The sequence below is a fragment of the Microtus ochrogaster genome, linkage group LG1, assembly GCF_000317375.1.
Source record: "Microtus ochrogaster isolate Prairie Vole_2 linkage group LG1, MicOch1.0, whole genome shotgun sequence".
Taxonomy (NCBI): Eukaryota; Metazoa; Chordata; class Mammalia; order Rodentia; family Cricetidae; genus Microtus; species Microtus ochrogaster.
Window position 1 is genome coordinate 15,873,883 of NC_022027.1, and position 26,931 is coordinate 15,900,813.

Consider the following 26,931-nt stretch of genomic DNA (forward strand, 5'->3'; position numbering starts at 1 on the left):
CCAGCCATGGTTTTTCAGAACACAAGCCTCGCTGTGGGGACCCAGACGATGTCCTCAGCCTATCAGTAGCAATGTACTAACCCAGATGCTCAATTGCGAAGCGAAGACGCGTTGGGGGTGGGAGTTGGGGCGGGAGGAATACATCGTTTGAGGGTGGACGTAGGAGAAAGGTATACTAACACTTACTACAGCCTTTACCCACTCTGCCGGATTTAGTCTTCGGAGAAAAGTCTATCAGTCCTAAAGGGGAAAAGCAATTAGCCCCCTCCCCAAACTGGCCAAGGAGACTAGGTTTTGGCTTAAAGGGACTGAGATTGGGGAGTGCCCAGTCGGCCCTACGAACTGAAGCCGGGCTTCTGTGAACGCCGCGGCTGGCTGGTACTTGCTCCCGCCTCCCTTCCCGGTGCCCTCCTCCCTGGTTCTCTGCAACTGTGTAGTTTCGGAAACCACCGCCGCCGCTGCAGCGTCGGGGACAAGTCTGAGTCCGGAGCCCAAGAGCTTTCCGCAGCAAGCACCACTTTATGCAAACTTGCGGGTTTCCAGCTCGGGGATAGCGAGAGTAGGAGCTTCCCTGTGGCGATTCGGTGTCTCGGAACGGCCACCGAGGGAGAGACGGCGGGAGCGCGCGCACCAGACTCTCCCAGACGCGAAAGCGGACGAGACAACTGCGGAATTCACCCGCCGCGCCAGGGCACTTCCGAGACAACAACCGACTGGCACTTTTTCTCCCGTTGGCAAACTAGATTTTTTTTTTTAAAGCTACTTGGCAGCTCTGTTTGACTCCACCTCCCCCTCCACCCCCGCCTCAGTGCCTTTGGCTTTTCTTTGGAAACCCGGACAGAATTGGGCATCTTTGTTAATTGCCGTTAGGAGTACCCGGCCGTGCGTTTTCACCCGGCCCTGTCGCGGTTGCACGGAGCCAGGCTTGCTCACCTTTGAACTGCAAAGGGATCAAGTTCAGCTCGAGTTCTCTGCATTGAGACTGAAAGAAGCTGAGAGACTGTGCAGGAGAGAGAGTGAGAGAGGGGGGAAAGGGGAAAGGAGAGGAGGGAGGAGAGAAGGGGAGGGAGGAGAGAAAGAAGGAGGGAGGGAGGGGAGGGATCGAGAGAGAGCGCGGAGAGAGAGAGGCTGCAATCTCCTCCCTGAATCGCGCACAGCGCTGCAGATCCCTCTGCTCCAACACGCGGGCCGAATGCAGGTGAGGGAAGGCACGGACTCTGCGGCTGAGAATCCAAACTTGGGCACCGCGCGGTGCGCACGGTTCGACTGTAGCCCCTACGGGCGAATGGTTGCTGCGGTTTCAGGCGGCGGCTTCGTGACTAATGACCTTGCGCAGAGTTGTTAAGAAAAAAAGAGAAACCCGAGCTCTCCGGGGTGAGGAGCGACCGACTTTGGGCGTCTCTGAAGATGGCTCGGGCTGCTCTTTGGCGCGCGGGGGGCACCCGATCGCGGACCGAGCTGTGACGTTAGGTGTCTTCGCTGCACCTTGCCCGGAGCGACCTGCCGTGAAATTTTTCATTTAAGATATGTTGAGTGGCTTCCCGGCAGCTTAAGAGGAATCAGAGTTGAGACGGGGTTGTTGCTGGCCCCGAAGTCTCTTGCAGGAAGCGGCTCATGTTTGTCTGGACCTCCGGAGCCTAAACAGAAACTGGGTCTAGAGTGAGTGGCTGGAACGTGAATTGGACTTAACTCCAGTAAGGACTAGCCCGGCTGGCAGGCGGGGAAGGCTGCAGGTTTGCTCCACTCCGCTTCCAGACTACACCGCTCTCTTGCGGAGCTGTTCCGGCCCCTTTCCCAGAGCTTTGGGGGACTGGATCTCAGGATATTCCCGCTGCGGGGATGACTTTGTGGAGGCACCGAGTCCGTGGCGCGCAGTGTCCCGTGAACTGTAAGTACTGCGAGTGAACGGTGACTGGCGAGAGGGCGATTAGCACCCATTGCATGAATTATGAAACAATAACTTTCGGAAGAAGCAGGAGGAGAAAAAAAAGAAGCATCTATAGCTGCCCCCTCCCATCGGCCGACTCTACACGCTACTCTGGCCCCCTCCCTCCCCTCCCTCTCGTTTCTTCCTTTCCCGGAGAGGAGGACCGAGGGGAGGGCAGGCGGCCAGCCCCGGAGAAGGGGGGTACCAAGGGGGGTTGTGGTTAGAAGGAGCAGTAGCAACAGCAGCAAGAGAAGATGCTGAGGATGCGGACTACGGGATGGGTGCGCGGCTGGTGCTTGGGCTGTTGCCTCCTTCTGCCTCTCTGCCTTAGTCTGGCCGCCGCCAAGCAGCTGCTCCGGTACCGGCTGGCGGAGGAGGGCCCCGCCGACGTGCGGATCGGCAATGTGGCCTCGGACCTGGGCATCGTGACCGGCTCGGGCGAGGTGACTTTCAGCCTTGAGTCTGGCTCTGAGTACCTGAAGATTGACAACCTCACCGGCGAGCTGAGCACCAGCGAGCGGCGCATTGACCGAGAGAAACTGCCCCAGTGTCAGATGATCTTCGACGAGAATGAGTGTTTCTTGGATTTCGAGGTATCCGTGATAGGGCCCTCGCAGAGCTGGGTGGACCTGTTTGAGGGTCGGGTCATCGTGCTGGACATCAACGACAACACGCCCACCTTCCCGTCACCGGTGCTCACCCTCACGGTGGAAGAGAACCGGCCTGTAGGAACACTTTACCTGCTGCCCACGGCCACCGATCGTGACTTCGGTCGCAATGGAATCGAGCGCTACGAGCTGCTCCAGGAGCCCGGGGGTGGCGGTGGCGGCGGGGAAGGAAGACGCTCGGGGCCGGCGGACAGCGCCCCCTACCCAGGGGGCGGCGGGAACAGCGCTAGCGGCGGCGGCCCTGGAGGCTCCAAGCGCCGGCTGGAGGTGCCTGAGGGTGGCGGCGGGACTGGTTCTGGTGGCCGAAGCAGTGTGTTCGAGCTGCAGGTGGCAGACACCCCAGACGGCGAGAAACAGCCGCAACTGATAGTGAAGGGGGCGCTGGACCGGGAGCAGCGAGATTCCTACGAGCTGACCCTTCGAGTGCGCGATGGGGGCGATCCACCTCGGTCCTCACAGGCCATCTTGAGGGTGCTCATCACCGACGTGAATGACAACAGCCCCCGCTTCGAGAAGAGCGTTTATGAGGCTGACCTGGCTGAGAACAGCGCTCCGGGCACCCCCATCCTGCAGTTGCGCGCCGCCGATTTGGACGTGGGGGTCAATGGACAGATCGAGTATGTATTTGGGGCCGCTACCGAGTCGGTAAGAAGGCTACTGCGTCTGGATGAAACGTCCGGTTGGCTCAGTGTCTTGCACCGTATTGACCGCGAGGAAGTGAATCAGCTGCGATTCACAGTCATGGCCCGTGACCGTGGGCAGCCCCCCAAGACCGATAAGGCCACCGTGGTCCTCAACATCAAAGACGAGAACGACAACGTTCCCTCCATCGAAATTCGTAAGATAGGACGTATCCCACTTAAGGACGGGGTGGCCAACGTGGCCGAGGACGTCCTGGTGGACACGCCAATCGCCCTGGTGCAGGTGTCCGACCGAGATCAAGGCGAGAATGGGGTAGTCACCTGTACGGTAGTGGGAGATGTGCCTTTCCAGCTTAAGCCAGCCAGCGACACAGAGGGCGATCAGAACAAGAAAAAGTACTTCCTGCACACATCGGCCCCACTGGACTATGAGACCACCCGGGAGTTCAACGTGGTCATAGTAGCGGTGGACTCTGGCAGTCCTAGCCTCTCCAGCAACAATTCCTTGGTGGTCAAGGTGGGAGACACCAATGACAACCCTCCTGTCTTTGGTCAGTCTGTGGTTGAGGTTTACTTTCCAGAGAACAACATTCCAGGTGAGAGGGTAGCCACTGTGCTGGCGACAGACGCTGACAGTGGGAAGAACGCAGAGATTGCCTACTCCCTGGACTCCTCAGTGATGGGGACTTTTGCCATAGATCCCGATTCTGGGGACATCCTGGTCAATACAGTCCTGGACCGGGAGCAGACTGACAGGTATGAGTTTAAAGTTAACGCCAAAGACAAAGGCATTCCTGTGCTGCAGGGCAGCACCACGGTGATTGTACAGGTGGCTGATAAAAACGACAACGATCCTAAGTTTATGCAGGACGTCTTTACCTTTTACGTGAAGGAAAACTTGCAGCCCAACAGCCCTGTGGGAATGGTCACCGTGATGGATGCTGACAAGGGACGGAATGCAGAGATGAGCCTGTACATAGAGGAGAACAGTAACATTTTTTCTATTGAAAATGACACAGGGACCATTTACTCCACAATGTCTTTTGACAGGGAACATCAGACTACATACACTTTCAGAGTGAAGGCTGTGGATGGGGGAGATCCTCCCAGATCGGCCACAGCCACAGTCTCCCTCTTTGTGATGGATGAAAATGACAATGCTCCCACAGTTACCCTTCCCAGAAACATTTCCTACACGTTGCTGCCACCTTCAAGTAATGTCAGGACAGTAGTAGCTACAGTGCTGGCAACAGACAGTGATGATGGCATCAATGCGGACTTGAACTACAGCATTGTGGGAGGGAATCCTTTCAAGCTGTTCGAGATTGATCCCACCAGTGGTGTGGTTTCTTTAGTAGGAAAACTCACCCAAAAGCACTACGGCTTGCATAGGCTGGTTGTGCAAGTGAATGACAGCGGCCAGCCTTCCCAGTCCACTACAACTTTGGTGCATGTATTTGTCAATGAAAGTGTTTCCAACGCAACAGTGATCGACTCCCAGATAGTCAGAAGTTTGCACACCCCGCTCACCCAGGATATAGCTGGTGACCCAAGCTATGAAATTAGCAAACAGAGACTCAGTATTGTCATTGGGGTGGTTGCTGGCATTATGACAGTGATTCTAATCATTTTAATTGTCATGATGGCAAGATACTGCAGGTCCAAAAATAAAAATGGCTACGAAGCTGGCAAAAAGGACCACGAGGACTTTTTTACACCCCAGCAGCATGACAAATCTAAAAAGCCTAAAAAAGACAAGAAAAATAAAAAATCTAAGCAGCCACTCTACAGCAGTATCGTCACTGTCGAAGCTTCTAAACCAAATGGACAGAGGTATGATAGTGTCAATGAGAAGCTGTCAGACAGCCCAAGCATGGGCCGATACAGATCAGTTAATGGTGGGCCTGGCAGTCCCGATCTGGCAAGGCATTACAAATCTAGTTCCCCATTGCCAACTGTCCAGCTTCATCCCCAGTCACCAACTGCAGGGAAAAAACATCAGGCTGTACAAGATCTACCACCAGCCAATACATTTGTGGGAGCAGGAGACAACATTTCAATTGGATCAGATCACTGCTCTGAGTACAGCTGTCAAACCAATAACAAGTACAGCAAACAGGTAAGATGTATCCCAGATACATTTACATAACCCAGAGAGCTTTGATCACTTGGAGACAACTTGCAGCTTCTGTGAGGTTGTGTCTTTCCTTGATGAAGGTCCTTCTAGTTTTAAAACCAGGAGTTTAATGTGCATCTATACCACATTGATGTAGCGGAAGCCGTGGAGGACAGAGGTGTGCCCCTGTTATTTTGCAAGCTAGTCCTTGGCTTTATAAGCCCTAAGGAAGTGGTAGTGATTTGTGCTTCTGTGTGCACTGGACAGCCTTAGTTCACCCATATTTTATGTTTTACAGAATAAATATGTTTATCTTATTGTGAGAGTTCTAAGTGAAACTTTGTAGAGAAACTACTGGTGGTCATGCTAATTGAGCACTGAAAAGTTTTAACTGTGTCATGAATCACGCAGGGTTTTACACGTCAGCCTTTACTGATTCATACAAATGCAGAGCCAAGTCCAAAGTCTTGAAATCCTGCCATCCTGACTTGATTTGATGAAAATAGTGCCTTAAGAGTACTTAATGATAAGCAAGTGTCATGCATAATTGCATTTTTAATTCTTTGTATTTATAACACCGTTTATTTATAATTAGTAGGCAACTATGTTTATATACAATCAGCCACCTGAATTCTTCATATTCAGTATTCTAAAGCTTATAAACAAAATTAGGTTGTACTGAGTACAAAATACTTGTGAGTGATTTGGGATATACTAGAAATACCAAGGTTATGTGGGTTACTTTTGTGTGCTATTTGGCTTAACTATTCCCTGGTATAATTTTAAAATGGTTATACACATACATACATAGGTCGAGGGGAATTTCTGAATATGTCAGATTTATTTTGCACTTTTCTCATGTGGTGGGTCTTATACAGAAGTTTACTTTTATGTCCACCAAAGTTTGACACACAGCAAATGGAATCTTTCAGACATTGCTAAAATGCTGCCGCAAACATTGCAAAGAATGCATCCCATGTCTCTTATTACCAAAATTCACCTTAAGAATTACAGTTATGACTTGCTAGGTGATATAATGTGATGGTTCTTCTACTAGACATGTCTTGCATGTAGAATGCTTCATCTGAGAAGAATTGAGATGAAGGAGGAAGTTGCTATAGAGTCTCACTCAATGTTATTCAGAAAATATTGAGCTCTCATAGTTTTCAGCATTATTAAAATATTTTCTACTTGTGGAATTTTACTTTGGTTAAGGAGAAGAAGAATTAGTATTTTTTTTAAAAAAAAAATCCAGCCCTAAAAGCAGTAAAGACTGTAGGTTTGAACTAGTGTATATGAAGTGGTTTTAAAAATAGATCTTTGGATGCATGTAAGCTTGACTTATTTCTTTATTTGAGAACACAGTTTGATCCTGTGGAGAGTTTATATCTGTTATGTTATTGCTTTACGTAGAGTTAAAAGCAGATGTGTTTTGCCCTGGTGTTTAATGCCTTCATCAGTTTTGTAAATAAACAGGACTCTATTGAAACTGTAGCACTTTTTTCATATTATTTACATACACATGGAAATAAACTGAGGTCTTTACATTTCCTGAGAAAACGATAGCATCAATGCAGCATAGTGTGAAGATGGCTTACACAGAATATTTTTATCTCTCTTACCATACCAATAGTGATTTTGCCCTATGGTAGAGTGGTATTTGTATTCTAAATTGTTTAGTTGTATGCTTTTGAGTGGCTATGTATAATGGTAAACTTACAAATCATGTATGCAAACATCACATGAAGTCTGGGGTGTAAACTGGAGCTACGTTTGACTCATTTGAAAGCATAGCTCTATATTCTTGAGTTTTTAAAAAAATATCAAATGTCAAGACAATTGGCATGCCATTTGAGAAGCAAAGTGATATGTTCATAAATTAACTAATGCATGGCATTTGTCTTTTAATTGAGCCAAATCCACTTACCAAAATAGAAAACCTACAAAGTGGGTGGAACGAATCACTTAGCTTGGCAAAGGTGACTTTGGAAACCTTGCATGCCATTAGGCATTCCAAAGATGTACAAAGTTTTAACCACAAGTAAACAGCTGACCTACAATAAAAAGAAAAGCAAATGAAACACACTCCCCCTAATGTAATTAGTAATAGTAATTGATATGTTTCATCTGCTCAATATTGCTGTCAGGGGACAAGAGATCCATTTCCAACTTCCGTTGTACCATCTGACATGAGCGCAGTTTACTTGGTTTGGATTTTTGCTTGTGTCATGCGTAGCTACTTTTCTGGTTTTGCTCATAAAAGATTTAGCTTTCACAGAACTAAGGCATGTTTTCTTTTATTTAGCTTCATTTTTAAATACACAAAGGATTTTGCTGTTTTCCTCCTTTGATAAATGAATTTATCTCAAATTTGAGACTTCTATTCTTTCAGTTTATTAGATTTGAGACTTGTACTTTTTCAGTTCCTTGGGGGACCGTTTAAAGCCTGAGATTTCACTTGCTATGATGCCTTCATTTTATTTATTTCCTGAACTGCCTTATTATACTTCTCTATTTATACTGATGAAATGGAAATGATGTTTCTTTTAGTATTTTCTGCAGGAAAAGTGGGCATTTGGAAGTGTTTCTCTTAAGTGATATCAGGGAACACAGTGTAGTAAGCCAAGGACTCCCCAGAAAGCGTGTGAAAATAGTGTTTACACACACTTCCCCTCTTCCATTTTTGTTGCGTTGATTTCACAGGCTCTAGGGACATTTACTTCAAGCACCTTTTAATACTTACTCTAGATATGTGTTGCAGAGTGGCTGAAACCATTTTTCAAATTCACACATTGAAGAACCTGAGGGTGGGACCTAGGTTTCCATAGTTCAGACCTTGGCAGTGCAAGCAAAAGTCTTTGCCATCCAATACCTGACGTTTACTTAAGCACTGTGAAGCTCATCCACAGAATTTTTGGGACTGCCTCCCTTACATTTAGTTCTTCGTTTGCTTTGCAATCTTGGTGGCTTTTACTGTTGTGACCTGAAAGGACAACTGTGCATTTAATTTATAGAGAAAAGGAAAATGCATGCTAAATAATTTCAGCAAAACTGCAAAAATTATTGAACTACAGATTTAGAATTAGCTCTTCTCTGCTATTCGTAAGCCCTAGTGAGTTTATCACTTGGTATGACATTTTGTAAGATAATGAATTAATATATAACAGTTTATTTTATTTCATAAATGGGAAGTAAGGCAATTTATTTTTTGATAAGAATTGAGCTTGAATAAACATTTATTTTAAGATGCATTTTGAGCTGATCTCAATATATCCACGAGAGAAAGATTTCTGTTTCTCCACTGACAGTTTCCCTTCTGTTAAGGAACTACTGAATTGGTCTGAATAATGTCCTCCTTAATAAAATTTTGTTCAGTGTTCTTTATACACTTAAATAATATACTAATACAACTGAACATAATGAAAAGATGGCTGTGGTGTTGGAAGCAAGTGAATGGCTTCCCTTTATTATCAGAGTGCCGCATTTTTGAAAACCAAGAATCACCTTGCTTGTGCACCAGCGCATATATTTTAGTGCTAACATATCTGCAAAGTGATGCCAGCTCTATCCAGCTTTCAGTTTAATTTTCCGGACGAATGTCTGTAAGGTGTTGCACCTGTCTATAACCAAGAACACTTTCATGACACTCAGTGAATCTGCATATATTTTTCTACTTGGCTTGGTATTCTAGGCAGGAACCGGATAACTAATAGGACAGAGACATTTACTGAACAATATTACCGGGATCTTTGTGTGAGTAAGGAATAAAAGAAACTTCATCCAGTTATGTGGTCCATGGTTGATGTGCAGTTTTAAAGGGAAATCCATATAGGACAATTTAAATGTCACTCCCTGTTACCTTAAATAAATCAATCAACTAATGACTAGTTGATAGGCATGACAACAAATAATAAGAATGTTTGAAGTGACCACAGTCTTAGCTATCATGTGCTTTCTTTCTGTTTACACTCAAGCATGCATGCATGTGGAGCAACCATGGGGCCAATAGCGCTTTATTTTGTGTTAGTATCCGTTCGCTGATGTGCTTATGATACTCAAATATTCAATTTACACAGAGGAGAAATAAAAGCATGCTAGTCAACAGCTTATTGCCTGTATCTAGAATCATGAGCGTTATCATTTTTAGAATGAAAAAGTACCACCTTAGCAGTTCTGCCAATTGACAGAAGAAACCGAGGAACTAGCATGAAAAAAATTCACCTGATTGGGGTCACAAAGTTATCAGAGATAGAATGTAGACCAGAGGCCTCCCATTAACAATTAAACCCCTTTTAGAGGTGAAAACACCTGCTGACGCTCAGTTAGTTTCTCTGTGTTGAATGCAGCAGCACATGAATTGGTTTCGGTTTTTATATCCTTGCTAATATATTTGCTATAAATATAGACCTCTTTTCAATAGAGTATAACTGCCCTGGTCTCCAGGTCTTATGTGTAGAATTATCAAGGAATTTATAACTCAAAACTTATAGATTTCAATAAGAATTCATCACACTTTCTCCTATGCAAGGTACAATTTATGATGTATATTAAACAAAGCTAATATGGTTTTGCTTAGCCTAGGCTCAAAAAGGTAATTGACAGCATTTTAAGTTTAGCACAACAGTAAGAACATAAGCTCTTGTCATACTTATCATTCAGCATATCTTTATTAGAAAGCATTCCATTTGCAAACAATGAAAATAAATATTCTCAGGATTATACATGACAAGGTCTGTATATTCTTACTGAAGTAATTGTTTGCTTTTTCCATCAAACCAATAACCCCCTCTATAGGTTCCTTTATGCTATATCTACTTGTCCTAAACACACAACAGCACATTGTTTTTATTTTCATCCCAGTGTGCTTGCTAGTAAGTTTTGTAGAAAAGTTAGACATTTTTGTTGCTTTTCAGTTGAAAAAATAAGTTGTTTGGTGTTAAACTATATGTAGATTCTAAATTTCCACGGGCATCATGTAGAAAGGATGTACTTTACTAACTTCAATGACTCTTAGCCATGGTTTAGCCATAGAATCCACTGGATTAGAGTCATTGACCTCAGAGTTGGAGACCAGTGATGGTGTGGACACTGTGCAATAAGTGTAGCCAATGCTGCTTTACGTGTGGAGCGCATGTAGCCAAGTTCTGGACTATGACTTGTTTATTGACTGTGGCTCTATAGAAACAGTAAAAGCTGACTCACACTTTTAAATCCCCGCACTCAGGAGGCAGAGGCAGGCCAATCTCTGAGTTTGAGACCAGCCTGGTCTACAGAGCAAGTTCTAGGCAGCCAGGGCTACATAGAGAAACCCCTAGTGTGGGCATAGGGAGGGGGTGGAGAAGTAGAAGCCATTAATGTAAATCTACAGTAATTTTCATTTTCATTTTTTTTTCTACTTTTTAAAGCCCTTAAACTCTTGTCTAAAGCAAAGCCCATGTCACGTACATCGCACGGTGCTTTATTTAGCATTAGTTAGTGGGAGAAATCGCATCCAAGAGGAGCAGAGCTGCAACCACTAAAACTAATCTTAATTATCACTTCTGGTGAATTAATGTTTTACGGGCGGAAGAAAGGTTTATTTTCAGGAATTTAGTGATGTTTGTATTGAGCTCTAACGCTGTGTACAAACAAGAGAACCATTTAAAGCCTCTGATATAGGGTTTCTCTGACAAGTCAATTTTCCCCCTTGAGCATATTTATTATTTATAAATCTATAATTTGCAGATACGAATTTTTATCTATTTCTGGACCTCTGTGTCAGCGTTTTCATAGAGTGTAAGAAGACTTTAGGGAGATTTTCTACATCATGATTTTTTTTTAACCTACATAAATCTTTATTTTCCTTTCAGATGCGTCTACATCCATACATTACGGTGTTTGGCTGAATTCCACTCTAATATGATGCTCTCTTTTGCACCAAACTCTGTGATCACCTTGCTACCCTGACACCTGATGGAGCCTGCCCTTGGCCGTGGGGTGTCAGCCAATCACTGTTTGTTCCACTTGTTGTGCCCTTTCTTCCATATTTAAGGAAAATAAATAGCATAAAAATAAGTTAACTTCCAAAAAGGCAGTATTATTACAGCCATGTATTACTCACAGATGTGTACAGTTCCTTTCCCAAAGAGATGACAAGCAACTATTAACACTTGATAGCAAAATCATTAGTAAAGAAAAAAAAAATCAGTAATAGTAACTCTAAAGACTTTGGCTTTATGTGAAGAAAGGAAAACAGAATTTCATACTTTTTCTTTTTTGTCTACAGTGCACTAAATTACTGACTTCAAATAAAACCCTAAACTGATGATCATTTTCTGTGTCATGTAATCACCACTTCTTCCAGCCTTGCGGACAGTTCTGAGAAAGGACAGGCTCTGGGCCAATCTGTGTTGCAATTCGGAATGTCACTGTGTTTGTGTTTTTATCCACACGTGAATGTCAATGACTCCAAGAACTTTTATTAAATGTATGTTCTGTACGCTCTGTGACTTTCTGTGTGTAACACAGGCACTATAACTGATTAAATTTTTCTTAATCTTGAGGTAAATAATCAAAGAACCCATATAATTTAAAGAGTTTTTTGTTGTTGCTGATGAATTCATTAAGATTTTTTTTTTTTTAAATTCAGTTCGCTTTAGCAAGGTCACTGCAAGCCACATTCAGAAGGAATATGTAGCCTCCAATGCTGCTGACTGCATTGAGAGGGAGGTCTGGTGTTTTATGTCAGATAATATAAACTCACAGTTCTAAGGATTAAGTAATTTCCATTGTAAATGGGTGGTTTCAGTTGTAGGAGTGACAGTCTAGGTAAGTGGGCATTCTTTGGACAACCTGTCTGCCTTGCTCTGTTTGTACATCTGTGCATCTGTTTGCTATATTTTGTGTTTACTTGTTTACACAGTCTGACTGTATTTATCGCAGTCTCTGCCCTGCCCTCTTAACAATCCTCGCAAAGTTCCAAAGTACTGGCAAGAGTGTCACAGTCCCAAGTTTTTGTTTCATTTTGTTTCATTCTGTTTTATTTTGTATGTTTGAACATGTCAGTATGGTAACTTTTAAACAAATAATGAAAAATATTGAACAACACGGAAGCATAAAATGTTGGGAACTGCTGTAGCCCATGCAAATCCCTAATGTACACTTAACAGGTTTCTCTGCCATTAGCTGTTTATCTGATTTCTGCAAAAGGGCCATTTTCTGAAATATCATTGAATCAACAGTGAAATTCCTGAATAAAACTTAATTATCCTTTGCTTCTCATTTTGTTTTGAAGTCAAGGCCAGGGTAAAAGGCCGAAAGGAACCCAGACTCTGCCCTGGTTCTCACAAAAGGTGAATTTCTTCACCTCAAGAAGACAGTTCACTCCAGTAGACTTAAAATGTTGATTTTGTAGCCAACCACAGCTCACAGACAGTTGGATGATAGAACAAAGTCTAGGAGTTGGGGTGCATAGACTGTGTAGTGCGTGCCTATAAGTGGTATTTATCCAGACTGTTACAAAGAACCCTCAAAGTCAGCATTTGCAAACTCAAGCTATGGCATACTCTTGAGGAATGAGTCAATAGATCAAATTTCTGCCAAAAAATAGGAAGTTGTGAGATAGTACATGCTTCGTATATGTGGGAGCTGGGTTCCATACCCAGTGCTCCCAAGGAAATGTATACACACACGCACACACACACACACACACACACACACACACACACTTGTATATTTGTAATTGAAAAACTGGAGTAAGAACAAATACTCTTAGTGCAATCTTTATTTTAGTTGTGTCCATGTCCACGTAAGCATTTCCATCCTTGATTTCCAGGTAAAGAATGTGTCTTAGTGTGAGGGAGATTAGGAGTACACGGAGAATCATGCTTTATCATACTGATGAGTGAGACCTTACATCTGTCTACTGTTGTGATCAGAAAAACTCAGTGAAACCCAAGCAAAACCTCACTATTGTACTCATTCCTCTGAATGAGAATAGACAATCACATACTGCAGCAATTAAGGACGCTGGTGCCCATTCCTTGGCATCTTTTGCTTGTTTTATTTGTTTGGTTTTCAACGTCTGTGTGTATCCAGTGCCCAAAGATTCTGCACTTTTCCCTTTCCCCCAGCTTCCTGGCTCCAAACATTATTAACTTTGGGGTATTTTTTTTACAGTCTTTATTGTAATTTCTAGAATTTACTGTAAAAGGGAATCTGTGCACTGATTGAGATTTTTTTTAAAAAAAGCCACCTATTACATGATTTATTTTGTTGTTTGGATGTTTTACTTTAAATTAAAAGACAGTAATCAAGTCTCTTTTAGAAAATTTAGGAAGCAACTGGTTCATTTAATGTGTTCATTCATTTTAAAAAGGTTTTTTTTTTAGTACATGTACTATTACTGCCTGTCTAGGGTATAGAACATGCATAAATATTTGCCCTTGTGAAATTAATAGAATGATTGCAGAACCTAAAAGGACTGTGGTTTACATTTGCACACACCTTTTAATTTTCAGAACACCAGATAGATGTTTGCTCATTTGTTCTTCAGAACAAACTGTTAAAACAAAAACACCTTCCTAGTTTCTCAGATGAAGATAATGAAGCAACCTGCGGTCTTTTTGTGGCTGATAGAACTGCGGATAAGAACTTTATAAAATCGATGACAAACTATCCTGGAGGAATTCAAGACTACTGAAAGCATCCCAGTGAAATCATGAAACTCACGTTTTTGCTTTGTTTGTTTATTAGCTTTGTTGAAAAAATAGCTCACTGTGTACCCTGGTGCAAACTCTAAACTTATTCTATACCCTAAACCAAACTGCTTGCCCCTGCCTCCTTGAGTGCTGGGATTAAGGCCTGTGTCTCCATGCTGGCTGAAAACTGTGTTGTTAAATAATATTAGTTGTAGACGTAGGGCTAAAAATCTTCCCCTAAACAGATGGAATTCAAGAGTTTGAAAACCGTGCAAGAGAGGTTTGTGCATTGCACTTTACGATAAGGTATATTTCCACAATCCTAGCAGCATTTTCAGTCATGAATTTTAGTCATGCATTTAGTCATGAATTTAGAAGTTTTTAGTGAGTTACAACTAGAAGATCTACGTATTCAATGTCACACTTATATGTAGTATTTTACGTTATTCACATAATATTTAAAATCGAATCTTTAAAAATTAATTTTGAACCTGACTTTATTTTTGAATGTATGTAGGGAAATGGCCGACCTTCTACTTGTTTGACAAAGTGATTCCATAATCTGACTGTCTCTCAGAAAACAAGACACACACACACACACACACACACACACACACAAATCTATAATTTTGTGTCAAACATTTCTTTCATGTGTGTTATTTTTAAAGCTGTTTCATTTCTATTACCTCCTGCAAGGCTGTGTGGTGGAGAGGCCTGGATCAAGGCCATCACTTTCCATGGGTAAGAATGCAAATGTGCTAAGCCTTAGGTAGGGGATTCACAGAAACTATCCCTAAATTTATCTCCCTCATCACACATTTTCCTATTGGCAAGGAGCAATCCTAACTTAAAGAAGACACTTCTAGATGTTTGCTTTACAGTGGACTGAAGCTTTGTACAGAGATAGCCTTCAAATACATGCGTATCAGCTCTGGAATATATAGGACCTTTTCTATATCCCTCTCTAAGATACCCTGAGCTCTTGCATCTCTTTCCTGAGGGGTAGAGACACCTCCCCAATGTGCTTCTCCAGCAGGCCAGTGTGGTATAGGAGCCTGGGCTCCATAGCAAATAAATAATTCTGTTTTCCTAACCTGCATTCTTGTTCCCGCTGTAAACACCAAACCCATGAATAAGATGAACCAATGAAAAATTTTAAAGGAGAAATGGAAGCAGTGGTTACTTAGCATGCATGTGACACACTTGGAGAGATGGGTTGTTTAGGTTTTTTGTCAGTTTGACACAACTTAGACGCATCTGGGAAGAAGGAATCTTAAACCGAGAAAATGCCTCCGTCAGATTAGCTTATAGGAAAGTCTATGGACTTTCTTGATTAATGAGGGTTTGGGGGAGGGGGCGCTCCCACTGGGTTGTATTAGAAAGAAAGTTGAGATAGCCATAGAGAAAAAAGGCAGTAAACATTATTCCTCCAAGATCTCAGTTTCAGTCCCTGCCAAGAGTTCGGGTCTAGTCTAGGCTTTTTCTTTGTGGTGAAATAAACCCTTTCCTTCCCCAAGTGGCCTTTGTTTGTGGTATTTAACCCTAGTAATAGAAAACAATCCAGGACAAGGGGGCTTGCAAGAGAATCATGAAATCAAATGGGCTGTCAGTATTTTTCTGGAACTCCATATCTGGGGCAAAAATAGATGTATGTACTCCCAAACACACAGGCACAGACGAATCTCTGTATCTGTCAATTTGTATATTTCTGTAGATATTATTCATATTCTGTGACAACTCCGACACAAAAGTTTCTGTTTCCACCCTACCTCATAGCATGCAGTCATTTCTAAAGGTAAAATGCTGGCATGTCTGGAAAGAGAAATAATAAGGATGTATTGAATCTAGAGAGAAAGGAGGCCTAGGAATGGGATTGCAGCAGGAGCAGAAGGAGTTAGGCAGTGGGATGAAAGCAGAAAATCTGTGCCATTCCAAAACTCTCCTTTGGATTTTGGAATGCCCTCAAGTGTTCCTTTTTCAGGATGTAAATGACCTCTGCTGGAGTTTGCCTGGGCTTTTAGCACACCTGGGTGTAAATTGCTTTAAGCAGATAACTAGGTCAGCACATCCCAAAGATCAATAGTCCTTAAGAAATGGAAATTTTGATTAGGGCGTTAGGGAAGGGATGGTAGCTTCTGGAGCCTGGAAGGGTGAGAACTCATTTAAAGCACCCAGTGTCTGCAAGACTAACTAGAGTCCCTCTAGGGTGTATGCCAGTGTGTGTGTGTGTGTGTGTGTGTGTGTGTGTGTGTGTGTGTGTGTCTGTAGAATTTTTCAGAAATGGATGTTGTGATCTGAAAAAAGAAAAATGAAAATGCAGCCTTGCGTTTTGGCGGAGGTATGCCATCAGGGCTTCATACAACTGCAGGAGAAGTGTGAAAAAAAGGTAGTAACCTCCTTCCTCCCAGTGAGATGGGGTCTTTTGTAGCTGCTTCTGTCTTCCTTTTCTCTCCACAGCAGCCAGTGTAACTGCTCTGTTCTATTTATTCCCTGTTTCATATTTTGGGGGAGAAAAAAAAAAAAAGAGGAACAGTGGGAGGAGAAGAAAAGAAAAAAAAAAAACTTCCTGCAAGTATGCCCACATTCTGCTTCCCATTATTATTCTGCCAGTAGAGAAAACAGTTGCCACTGATTGGGACTTCGTTATCAGGCAGTTGTTTCTCATCCTGGTTTTAACCTGAGGAAGCTGAGATTTAAAGAGGATAATAACATTTTTTTTCACAGTTGGAAGAAACTTCAAAGGGAATTCTTTTGACAAAAGTCTGTGGATTGTTTAGAGCAGCCTAAATGCACAGGATGCCAGCTGCCTCCAGTTCGGTGGAGTGGACTAAATACTTCAAGATTGGAAGGACAGTAGAGATGCAGTATTTTAGTAAACTAATTAAAATTAAGAGGAACTACACCCTCCTAATAAAGTACTGTGGCGATTCTCTTAATGGTAAGCCTGTCTTGACTGCATATAATCACTGGGTTTTTATACTGCACAGGTATTGCAAATTAGGATTTGTTTTTCTTTCATGAAAATTTGATTCTAGTATACTACTTCTGTAGCCTAGGTGCTTTATTTATCTATCTATTTAATTATTTAGGTTTGGAGGATCTAAAACCTAGTACGGTTTTCTCCTAGCCATGTGTCCTTTACCATGGGTTTCCAGCCCTGGAGAAGTGACTCCACACAGCCATGTTAACTTTTTTCCTCAGGAGAATCCAGCCTGCAAAGTTCTAGGTTAGAACCTCTGAAATTCGAGGTTCTTCTTAGAAATTCAGGCCAGGAAAAATAGAAAATTTGAACCCATTGAGACCGTGTGAAAATCTGCCCTCCAGTTCCAGCTGTTCCTGACTGACATGTCCTCAGGAAATACTTCTGTCATTGTACATTCTAATCTCTCTTCTGATTATGTGATAGGGTTTATGGGGGTCACAGAAAACTTTCGGGACTTTCCTAGGCACCTTCATGAGGGAAGATACCATTTCTAGATCCCCGGGAGCTTTTCTAGTCCCTTCTGAGGGCACCTTGACCCCTCGGGCGGCTTTCATTAGATGTACAACATGATTGAGAAATATTTTCCCTTGTCAATTTGAACCTCTGCTCGTCTGTTCCCACAGCTCCTTTTAAATTGGCACGAATCTGGTACTGAGAGACAGCTGAGTGTGGCCCCTAAGCATGTCAGTAGGTACGGGCAGTTGTCAGAAAGACAGACATGAGGGTTGTTGCCCTTTCTCTGGTGAAGAAAGAGGGGTGATGGCTTCCGCTGTAAAACAGGTAGTTTAGAGACGTCTTGGGCTAATTTGATTAGATCCTCTTGACATTGTTTTGATCCCAGCACTTTTTAAATCAGTCACTTCCTCTTGACTGCAACCTTGCTGGGAACCTTTCTTTCCCTTTATGTCCAGCACCTAAAATTAACAGCTGCCCGTCACTGAACTTTTACCGGGTCCGGACCACTGTGGCCAGTGTTGCTTTAGGATATCATTGCTCTTTCCAAGTTTCTAGAGGACGGTGATTTAGGGATCTGCTGTTGTGCTGGAGTAGGGGAAAAAGCTGCACCGGCTCCCATTTACGTCCTCCTCACAATACCGGTCAGAACTCTCTCTCTCCATATCTGGAGGTCTGTATTATAGCACTCCTGGGAGACTTCTGTTTGCAAAGGGAACTATTTAAAAATTGGCGCTTTTCTCCTCCCTAATACCTGCTATTGTATCTTCAGCAGTTGTCTGTGGTCCTGTGTGTATGTTCAAGTGTCTGTGTGTGCATATGGAAGCTGGACAACAACCTTCTATATCTGTCCTCAGGAACAGGATTCCCCTGACACACACACACACACACACACACACACACACACACACACACACACACACACACACCTTTTTCTGTTGGTTAAGGAGCTCCCAGAGTTCTTCCTGTCACCACACCAGATATATATGGTTCCGGAAATTGAATTCAGGTCCATATGTTATTTTCTGACCGTACTATACTATCTTCCCAGGTCTCTCAGCAATTTTAACAACTCATATGCATCTTCCCAGGTTGTCATAACAGAATATTACAAACTGGACACCCTAAACACCAGGAGTTCAATTTTCTTTTCTTTCTTTTCTTTTCTTTTTTTTTTTTTTTTTGAAAACTTAGATCAACCTGGTTTCCTGAGAGACCATCCACTTGCTTGTAGGTAGCTGACTTCTCATGATGTCCTTTCGTGGCTTTCCCTCTGTGCGTATACAGTCAGGAAGGTCATTAACCCCCTCTTAGAATGTCACTAGCCCTGTTCAGATGAGGACCATAGCCTTCAGAACTCATTTAACCTTAAAGGCCTATCTGGAAGTACAGACAAGCCAGGGATTATTATGACTTCAGTAGATGGACTTGGGAATACAGTTTTGTCCATGGCAGAGTCCATTCTTGGCCTGCACTAGAACACAGCAGACTGGACCATAACCTTTCACATGCTTGTCACTCATTATATACAGACTTCATGTTTGGGGGAACACATACACATACTTTTCACTTCTGTCAAGATGAACCTCACATATGTTTTACAATGACGAAAATTAATAGACTCACTTTATCTTTATGAAGAACATATGATTCTTTAAAATATGTATGCATGCCGTACAACTTTAAATGCATCTTTAAGTTTTCTACATATAGCATCTCATGCATATCATTGAATGCTTCTGCAGTTTCTCCTTTTCATATAGATCTGATTTAAAGAACATTTTACTATTCTTCTGGGTGATGGTGGCACACACCTTTAATCCCAGCACTCAGGAGGCAGAGACAGGTAGATCTCTGTGAGTTCAAGGCCAGCCTAGTCTCCAAGAGTTAGTTTCAGGATGGATAGGCTCCAAAGCTACATAGAAACCCTGTCTCAAAAAACAAACAAACAAGAAAGCAAAACAAAACAAAAAACATTTTAGTTATTTTAATTTTACTAACCTATAAGTGTATGTAGGTTATCAGCATTTACACAAAACAGTCCACAAATACAAATTATTTTTAATGGCAGTATTAATATTTAGCAACAAACTTCCAGTTTTTCTTAATCACTAAAATCCAAATGAAAGCAGAAGCTAAATGTCCTTCTGTCAGCATTCCTAGGCAAGGAGTCACGGCAGCTGAGTCCACTTTTCCTAAGAAGTATTTTTCAGAGGCTGGTGTTTACATTTGACCTCCAACATTTAACAATGAGAAATTCGATATTCCTCTGTTCAGAGAAATGGAAATAAGTAGTTCATGAACCGAAGCATATTTGCAAAGGTGCATTCAAATCTGCTTTTCAGTATATTTGACTATTGAACACAAGGACCAAAATTAGTTTCAGAGATAACATTTCTGGTGTCAGGAGTCAATAGTGTCTACTTTTCCAACCCAATACACAAAGTGGTCAGAAACAATGAAATTTACTTTCTTAAGCTTGTTGGCTTTTCCTTTAATGTTTAGTTTTTAGCATGAAATAAATGGTAATGTACATATGTGTACTATACAGATCACAATAGCTAAGCTTACACTGCACATCATATTCTGGGCATTGAGCAACATATTTTGCATATATGAATGCATCAGTTCAACACAATGGTCCTGAAGTCTCCCTGATAGCTGTCTTTATAGTGTAGACACGGGGAGTGGTGAAGAGTAGAGCTGGTGACTTACTCAGTCACATAATTTGCAAAGTGCAGGGCTGCAGTTCAACTACAAGCAACTAAGCTTCAAAAGTCACATTCCCAAGTCCTGTGAAGTACAGGAAACCGTTTTGCATTATAGACAACTAGTTCTATGAGAACAAAATTGGATTTTCTCACTGCTCAGCAAGGCTTCAGTGATATTCTAACCTTGCAATTTTGATATCTTTTCTTATGTTCTTGAAATTAGGTCAGTCAGTCCATTAAAAAAAATAGTACCACCTTAAACCTCAATCAAAGTGCAAATTAAAAGATGGGAACTTGCTCATTCAACAGACACATTCTCCTCTTCCTTTCCTTCAACCCACGCTTAAATTTTTCAGAAATACCCCAACACATACTTTTGTTATTTTACTGTTCTTCAATTCATTCTATATTCACAAACTTCTGCATATCATTAGTGCAAGCAGGAGTAACAAATTCCTTAATCTTCTGTGGCTTGTCTTTTGATACAGGATAGAAAGAGAGAATGATTTACTTGCAAAATTTTTTTAGTGCTTTATTTTTCTTTTCCTTCAATCAAACATTGCTTGTTAAACATCTCACTTAAATTTTGCTCCCGATCTCCAGGGGATATATTTATTCCACATCCCCAGTGGATTCCTGTACCATGTTGTATGAATACTATATTTTATCCCATGAGTACTTGAATGTTTGAATGTGAACTACTCCCCCAACAAAAGAATCATGTGTCAAAGGCATATACCTGCAGCAGGGTTCACGAGTGATTTGGTCACTCACCTCAGCAAGGGATAAATCCGTGATTGGATGCATGACTTGATGGCCACCTTGGGAGGTAGCCAGACCTGTGTAGTAGATTCTGGTGATTAGGAGCAGGTCCTGCTCTACTACTTTGTTTCCAGTTTCTTTCTCCCTCTTGCCTTGTATGAGGTGAGATGCTCGGTTCCATACAACTTACTTTGCTATATTTTCTGCCTCACTATATACCAAGACCCAATGGAGCCATGTGGCTATTGACTGAGACCCTCGGATCCAAAAGTCCAGTTGAATCTTTATTGTTACTTAGGTATTTTTGTAGTAATAAACAGTGATTAACATACAGAGTTACTACAGCAAAATGCAATTTATAATTACATTTATTTAGTAAGCTAAACAACAATAACTAATAGTGATAGAACAGGATTATAAGAATATATTTTAATGAAAGTTATTGAAAACCACAAACTTTTTACATTTGGAATTTTTATGTGATATTATCTGTTATTGACTATGACTCATTGAATCTACAGCTAAGAGTTGTTATTGTTTTTATTATTTTTATAGCTTAAAATTAATTAGTTTTTAAATTAAAATTCAATTAAATTTATATAAAATAGCTAAAGTGCAAATGAACAATAATAAATTTGTATCTTAGTGCTATTTTTAATCCACAAAAATGCTGTTTGAATTTTTGGCATGACTAGTGTTTAAAAATATCAATAAAACTTTTTATTGTTGAGTTTTTTTCAACAGTAAAGATTTTCTAGATTATCCGTTAACAATATCTCTGGATTCTCTTGTATATTGTCTCTGCCTTCAGCAAACCTGAATTTATCTCACCTTTTACCAGAAGGATGAAAGTTTTTTTAATTACTTAGTGTGTGTGTGTGTGTGTGTGTGTGTGTGTACATGTATGTGTGTGTGTGTCTTTGTGCTTGCATAAAGGGCAGAAGAAACCTCAGATGCCTAGTAGCTGGAGTATAAAGGGTTGTGTGAGGCACTATGTGTGTTCTGGAAACTGCATCCAAATTCTCTGCAAGGGCAGCAAGCTCCTTTTACCATGAAGCCATCTCTGAACCCTGCAGTTTGCAATTTTTAAGCATTAAAATCAATGGACCAAGATTCTGAGGCTACCATCTTCTCATTTCATTTTCTTCTCCTTAGTAGGTTGTGTTTTATTTACTCTATGTTGTGAAGGGACACCATGATGAAGGAAACTTGCAGCATAAATCATTTAATTGGGGGCTTGCTTACAACTGCAGAGAGCTCATATTTACTATCCTAATGGAACCATAGCAGCAGGCAGACATGGTGCTGGAACAGTAGCTGAGAGCTTATATCCTGACACACAGGCAGGGTGCAGAAAGAGAGCAAGGCTGGTCCTGCTTTGGGTTATTGAAACCTCAGAGCCCAACCCCAGTGGCACACCTCCTCCAACAAGACCAAACCTCCGCCAACAAGGCAACACCTCCTAATCCTTTTCAAACTGTTCCAGTAAGTGGAGAGCAGGCTTTTAGACCTGAACCTATTGTGGTCATTCTTATTTAAAGCACCACAGGTTGTCAAAACCTTTTCACCATTGTTGCTACTTCCTATTAAATGAGGAAGCAGTAAAATAAGTACAATAAAATAATAATGGTTCAGTTAATCTCCAGATCACAGTTGAAGTTTCATGTACTAATGCACACCATCTCCTTCTTCTCTTCTGACTGATATTCATCAACGGCCAACTTGGAAGCATTCAGTACTAGAACTCTGTCAAAGTTTGTAATTGGAGAACTAAGTATAGATACCCTAAATATATTGTCATCACTAGATCAGTAGAATACGAGCAAAGTAGGGTCTAGATCCATTTTATCTGAGCTGGAAGGCTTCCCTGAATTTGGTATCTGGAAGAAGACAATCAATTACTTATGAATTCATAAGTTGAAATAATGATATAAATAGATACACTTGATGGGGGTAAAAGAAAAGGTTACAGTTCTAGTGTGCATTGCATGATTACATTGTATATACTTGGTGAAGTTCATCATTTTCTTCTATGTGCTTTTTCTTTCAAAGTGCTTTTTGGGAATGTGTTAATGTAAGGGTCTTGTTGTTTGTTTGTTTTGTTGTTGTGTGTGTTCACTGAGGCAGATGGGAAGACTTTTAGTCCCTAGTAGGAAGCAGGGTGAACATTGGTTTTACATTGTAAGCAAGCAGTAAATTCATAGGCTTATGGGTCCTAGAGAATTCTTAGCTACCAATTTTAAGTTCTTTGTTTTCTTTTGAGAACAAGCAGGGCTTGCTGCCTGGTGCTAAAGAAGTATGCTACTCTTCGGTTTACTTTCATACTTTCCTTATGATTTTACTATAATAAAATATAGTATTGTTTGTCTTCCAACTTCCACGGGTGCCATGGCATGTGTCCTCACCAGTGTGTGCAAGCATATATACACTCACTGAATAAATATATGTAATAAATTAACAAAAATGAAGGAACACTCAGTTCTCTACATTTTAGGCAGATTTACATCACATAGAGAACATGGGGACAATTTATGTGAAGCCTAAGAAAAAGACCCATAAGCAATTCTTGTCTTTAATTGTGTCATGAAGACTCCTGGCACTTCCTTTGTATCTAGCATTGATGGGGTGGTGCCTTTAGTTTTCTTTGGTTCATAAGGACTGAGAGTGTTGATAGGTGAACTGTGAAGTTAGTGGTGATGCTATTCAACAGAGAGGTAAATTATTTAGCAACACCATTTTTTTTTTACATAGAAGATATTGAAATTAAGAAATTTCTTACAGTTTAACTCACTTTGTGATGTGTCTTTGTTTCAGTGAGTGCTATCCTAACTGGGAGACAGACTCGGAGTTTATGAAATTCATTTGCATTTTAATCTCCTATACTGAGCAAATCACTTAACTTTTCTCTATTGTTTTTTGCCCTTTGTTCATCACTGAACAGACTATCTTGTTCATCATTGAACATTTATGTGCGAAAGGAGACACTGTACAAGTCCAACTGTAAAATCTGTGGGTACTAAGGAAATTTATTCCTATTACATTTTATAGTAAGCATTTTTGATAAAGATAGAGGGAAATTAAAAATGATGTAAGGATTCCAAGTCCTAGTATTTCCCAGAAAAAATTAGTTTTCTAAAAAAGACTATCTTGTTACCAAAAATAGCAGTTGTCACTTCCACTCCGGGCACTCCACTGTGGAGGTGAATTGAAGACACATTATTTTGTCACTCTGGGAAACTGCTGAAATGTCTTGTGGAAGAAAGGAGACATGTATGCTTCAGAACTAGTGTGCAAAGTCTCAATTTATAAAAAGAAAAAAAATCAAGAATTTTACTCAGGGGTCCGGAAAATGTTTGGCTTATTTCATCATTTAAGATCCTTTCTTGTTGTGCCTTTTTATTAAATAATTGAAAAAAAATGGTTAAGGTAGGATATTTTCATCAAAGGCGAAATGTGGTAAGAAGGGAAAGTACTCAAAATCGTGCAAGGAAGTTGTATCTTTCTATACTTCATGACTGTCTTCACTTTTTCCTAAACTTGGAGTTGAAAAGGTCTGGGGAGAAGAAAAAAGAACCTTAGCCATGAGGAACAAGCTAGAGGGTAAAGCTTGAGTTCTTCTGTGTTCCTTCTCCCTGCTAGCCCTTCTCATGGCAGCTCAGCCCCATACACACACACACACACACACACACACACACACACACACACACAAACACATAAACACACACATCACCACGAATGACACCGGTAGAGCTACCAGCGCATCCACCATTGCAAGCTCAAGCTATTTTGTTTTTAAATAATCGCTATAAAAATTTGCAAAATTAATTAAAAACAAGAGGCCATTTGATGATCACTAATCTTTGGGGGGCTAATATTGGACTATTTGGAACCCGCTTCAAGAAAAACTTTGACTAAATCTCTCCCTTGATTTCAAGCTGTGGAGGAAGGATGCCAGAGTGATGGTGTTGGCAAGCTGGAAGCTTGATCCTCTGCTGTCTTCCTGCCAGACACTGGACTGAGAGCCAGCTGTGTCTCCCCTGCTCCTCTTCCTCCTCTGCAGCAGTCTGTGATCCTCTGAAATGCGGTGCCTTTCTCCCCCAGTGGAGCTCTGTCAGCTTTTGCACCAGTCCTGTCTTCCTTCTGCCACCATGCAGGCTGTTTTCTCATGGCCCCAAAGGGAGACAGAGGTCAGGGTGAAGCAGCCAAGAGATAAGAATATTTTAAACACTGGCTGTCTTGTTTACAAAACAGTCAGCTACCAAGCTACAATGAGAAACTATAGCTTAGTGAATATAGATCTTATTTTACCAGAAAATTCCCAATATCTCTTGATCAAGTAATAAAAAATCAGTGAAGCAGAGGTAGAACTAAGTTTATCCAAGTTGTATTCCTTTTTACTTTTAGAATTTTAAATAAGAAGTACCTTAAATAAGAGTCTAATGATAATTCCAAATGCAGTGTCTCAATGAATGTTATTCAGTATCATATTTGATTTCTCATTATTAGTGCCCTTTTATAGCAGGAATCTAATGCAGAATGTAGAAACCGATAGTCTTGTAGGGAAACTGCCTTCCACATCTTATACAGGAATAATAATGTAGTATGAATGAGGTTATAATAGGAACCATACACACCCCAGGGAAAGACTTAACAATTTCTAGGAAGGGTGATGCTTGACAAGAAAATGGTAATATAGCTTTGATTTCTTCCTCCTTTGTAGTCTTGCATCAATATTGCAATTCTGGCTATGGGGCATCAACTATTCTCATTTGAACCGAATTAAAATGTGTTTTCTGCATATCCTCCTTTAAAGTTCAACCGTTTTTGTTCTTATAGACTTCTAATGGCTTTTTTCTCCTTGGCTGTTAATATTTAGATACAGTTGATGACCACCTCAGCTTCATTCTAGTTTAGTCTGTGATTTCGGAACCAAACAGAACTTTTCTCATTAGAACTCTTTACTCTAAATTCTTAACACCTGACTTTTGGTTATTTTTAGATGTCAAAACACCTTCAGATGAAAACTATTGCTGTCACGGAAGAGATAGAAAGTAAAGCAGACTATTCCTTGAGGTGACTTCCTGTGGCGGACTTATGCAGATGTGTGTAATGATGGCAGCATTACTGGCATGTGTACCCCTTTCCAAGCCAATCTCCTGGGGAGATGGATATACTAATCCAGCTGACACGTGTTACTTTTTCCTAAAAATAGCCATGCAATCTCATATTTTTACGTCTTGCATTTTTTAAAAAAAAGTATAGCGACTGTAGAAAGAGCTCTAGCACTGGGATGACGGTAGAAAAAAAATCGTAAGAATTACTTTTTAAACAATTTCTTATTATTTTTAGATGCTTTTCATTTTTTACTAGTGCTCTCTTTTTGTGCTGAGCACCTATCATGTGTTCTATTAACACTGTTACTTGTTATCCACTGGCTTTTAGATAATCCCGCTTAAGTGACAGGTTGATGACAGCTTTTAAGATATTGCCTCTCCAAGCTATATTTCTGTTCACAGAGGGTACTAGAAAGGCATGGAGCCTCAATGTGAGACTTTTATGAAGGAACTCAGAAAAGACATGCAGAATGCAAGGGAAAATACTTCCATGTCAGGAAAGCCGGATTGAAATTTTTCTCATTCTTCTTAGTCCCTTGATTCTGACTGTTAAACTATAGTTGACAATAGACTGTTGAATTATAGTCCAGCTGAAAATGAGGCATTCTTTATATAGTATTTATGCCATTATCAACTTTCTCAGGTCTGTTGCTATATCTGTGTGTGAATGGTATGTTGTGTGTATTATGTATCTATAAATATACTCATGCACATATGTGTGTATATATGCATACAAACATGCACACACATACATATCTAAAGAAAGGACAAAAATAATACTGCTAAGAGAATTAAAAAGCCAGAAACCTCTGTCTTCCGGGAAATAATGCAGGTCAACAGCCCTGGCCTAGATAATGGCAAAAAAAAAAAAAAAAAAA

The 26,931-nt window shown here is 41.2% G+C and overlaps 1 protein-coding gene across 7 annotated transcripts in view; it reads left to right on the plus strand.

Annotated features, from left to right (window-relative positions):
• The first annotated feature begins 1,079 nt into the window (after positions 1-1,079).
• Positions 1,080-26,931, plus strand: part of Pcdh7 (protocadherin 7) — a 409,507-nt gene continuing 383,655 nt past the window's right edge. For all 7 annotated transcript variants that reach the window (XM_005359240.3, XM_005359241.3, XM_013350782.2 and 4 more), the window contains exon 1: positions 1,080-5,355. In XM_005359240.3, coding sequence (XP_005359297.1) covers positions 2,182-5,355 — 3,174 coding nt within the window. In that variant the 5' untranslated portion in view covers positions 1,080-2,181. The remainder of the gene's footprint in view (positions 5,356-26,931) is intronic.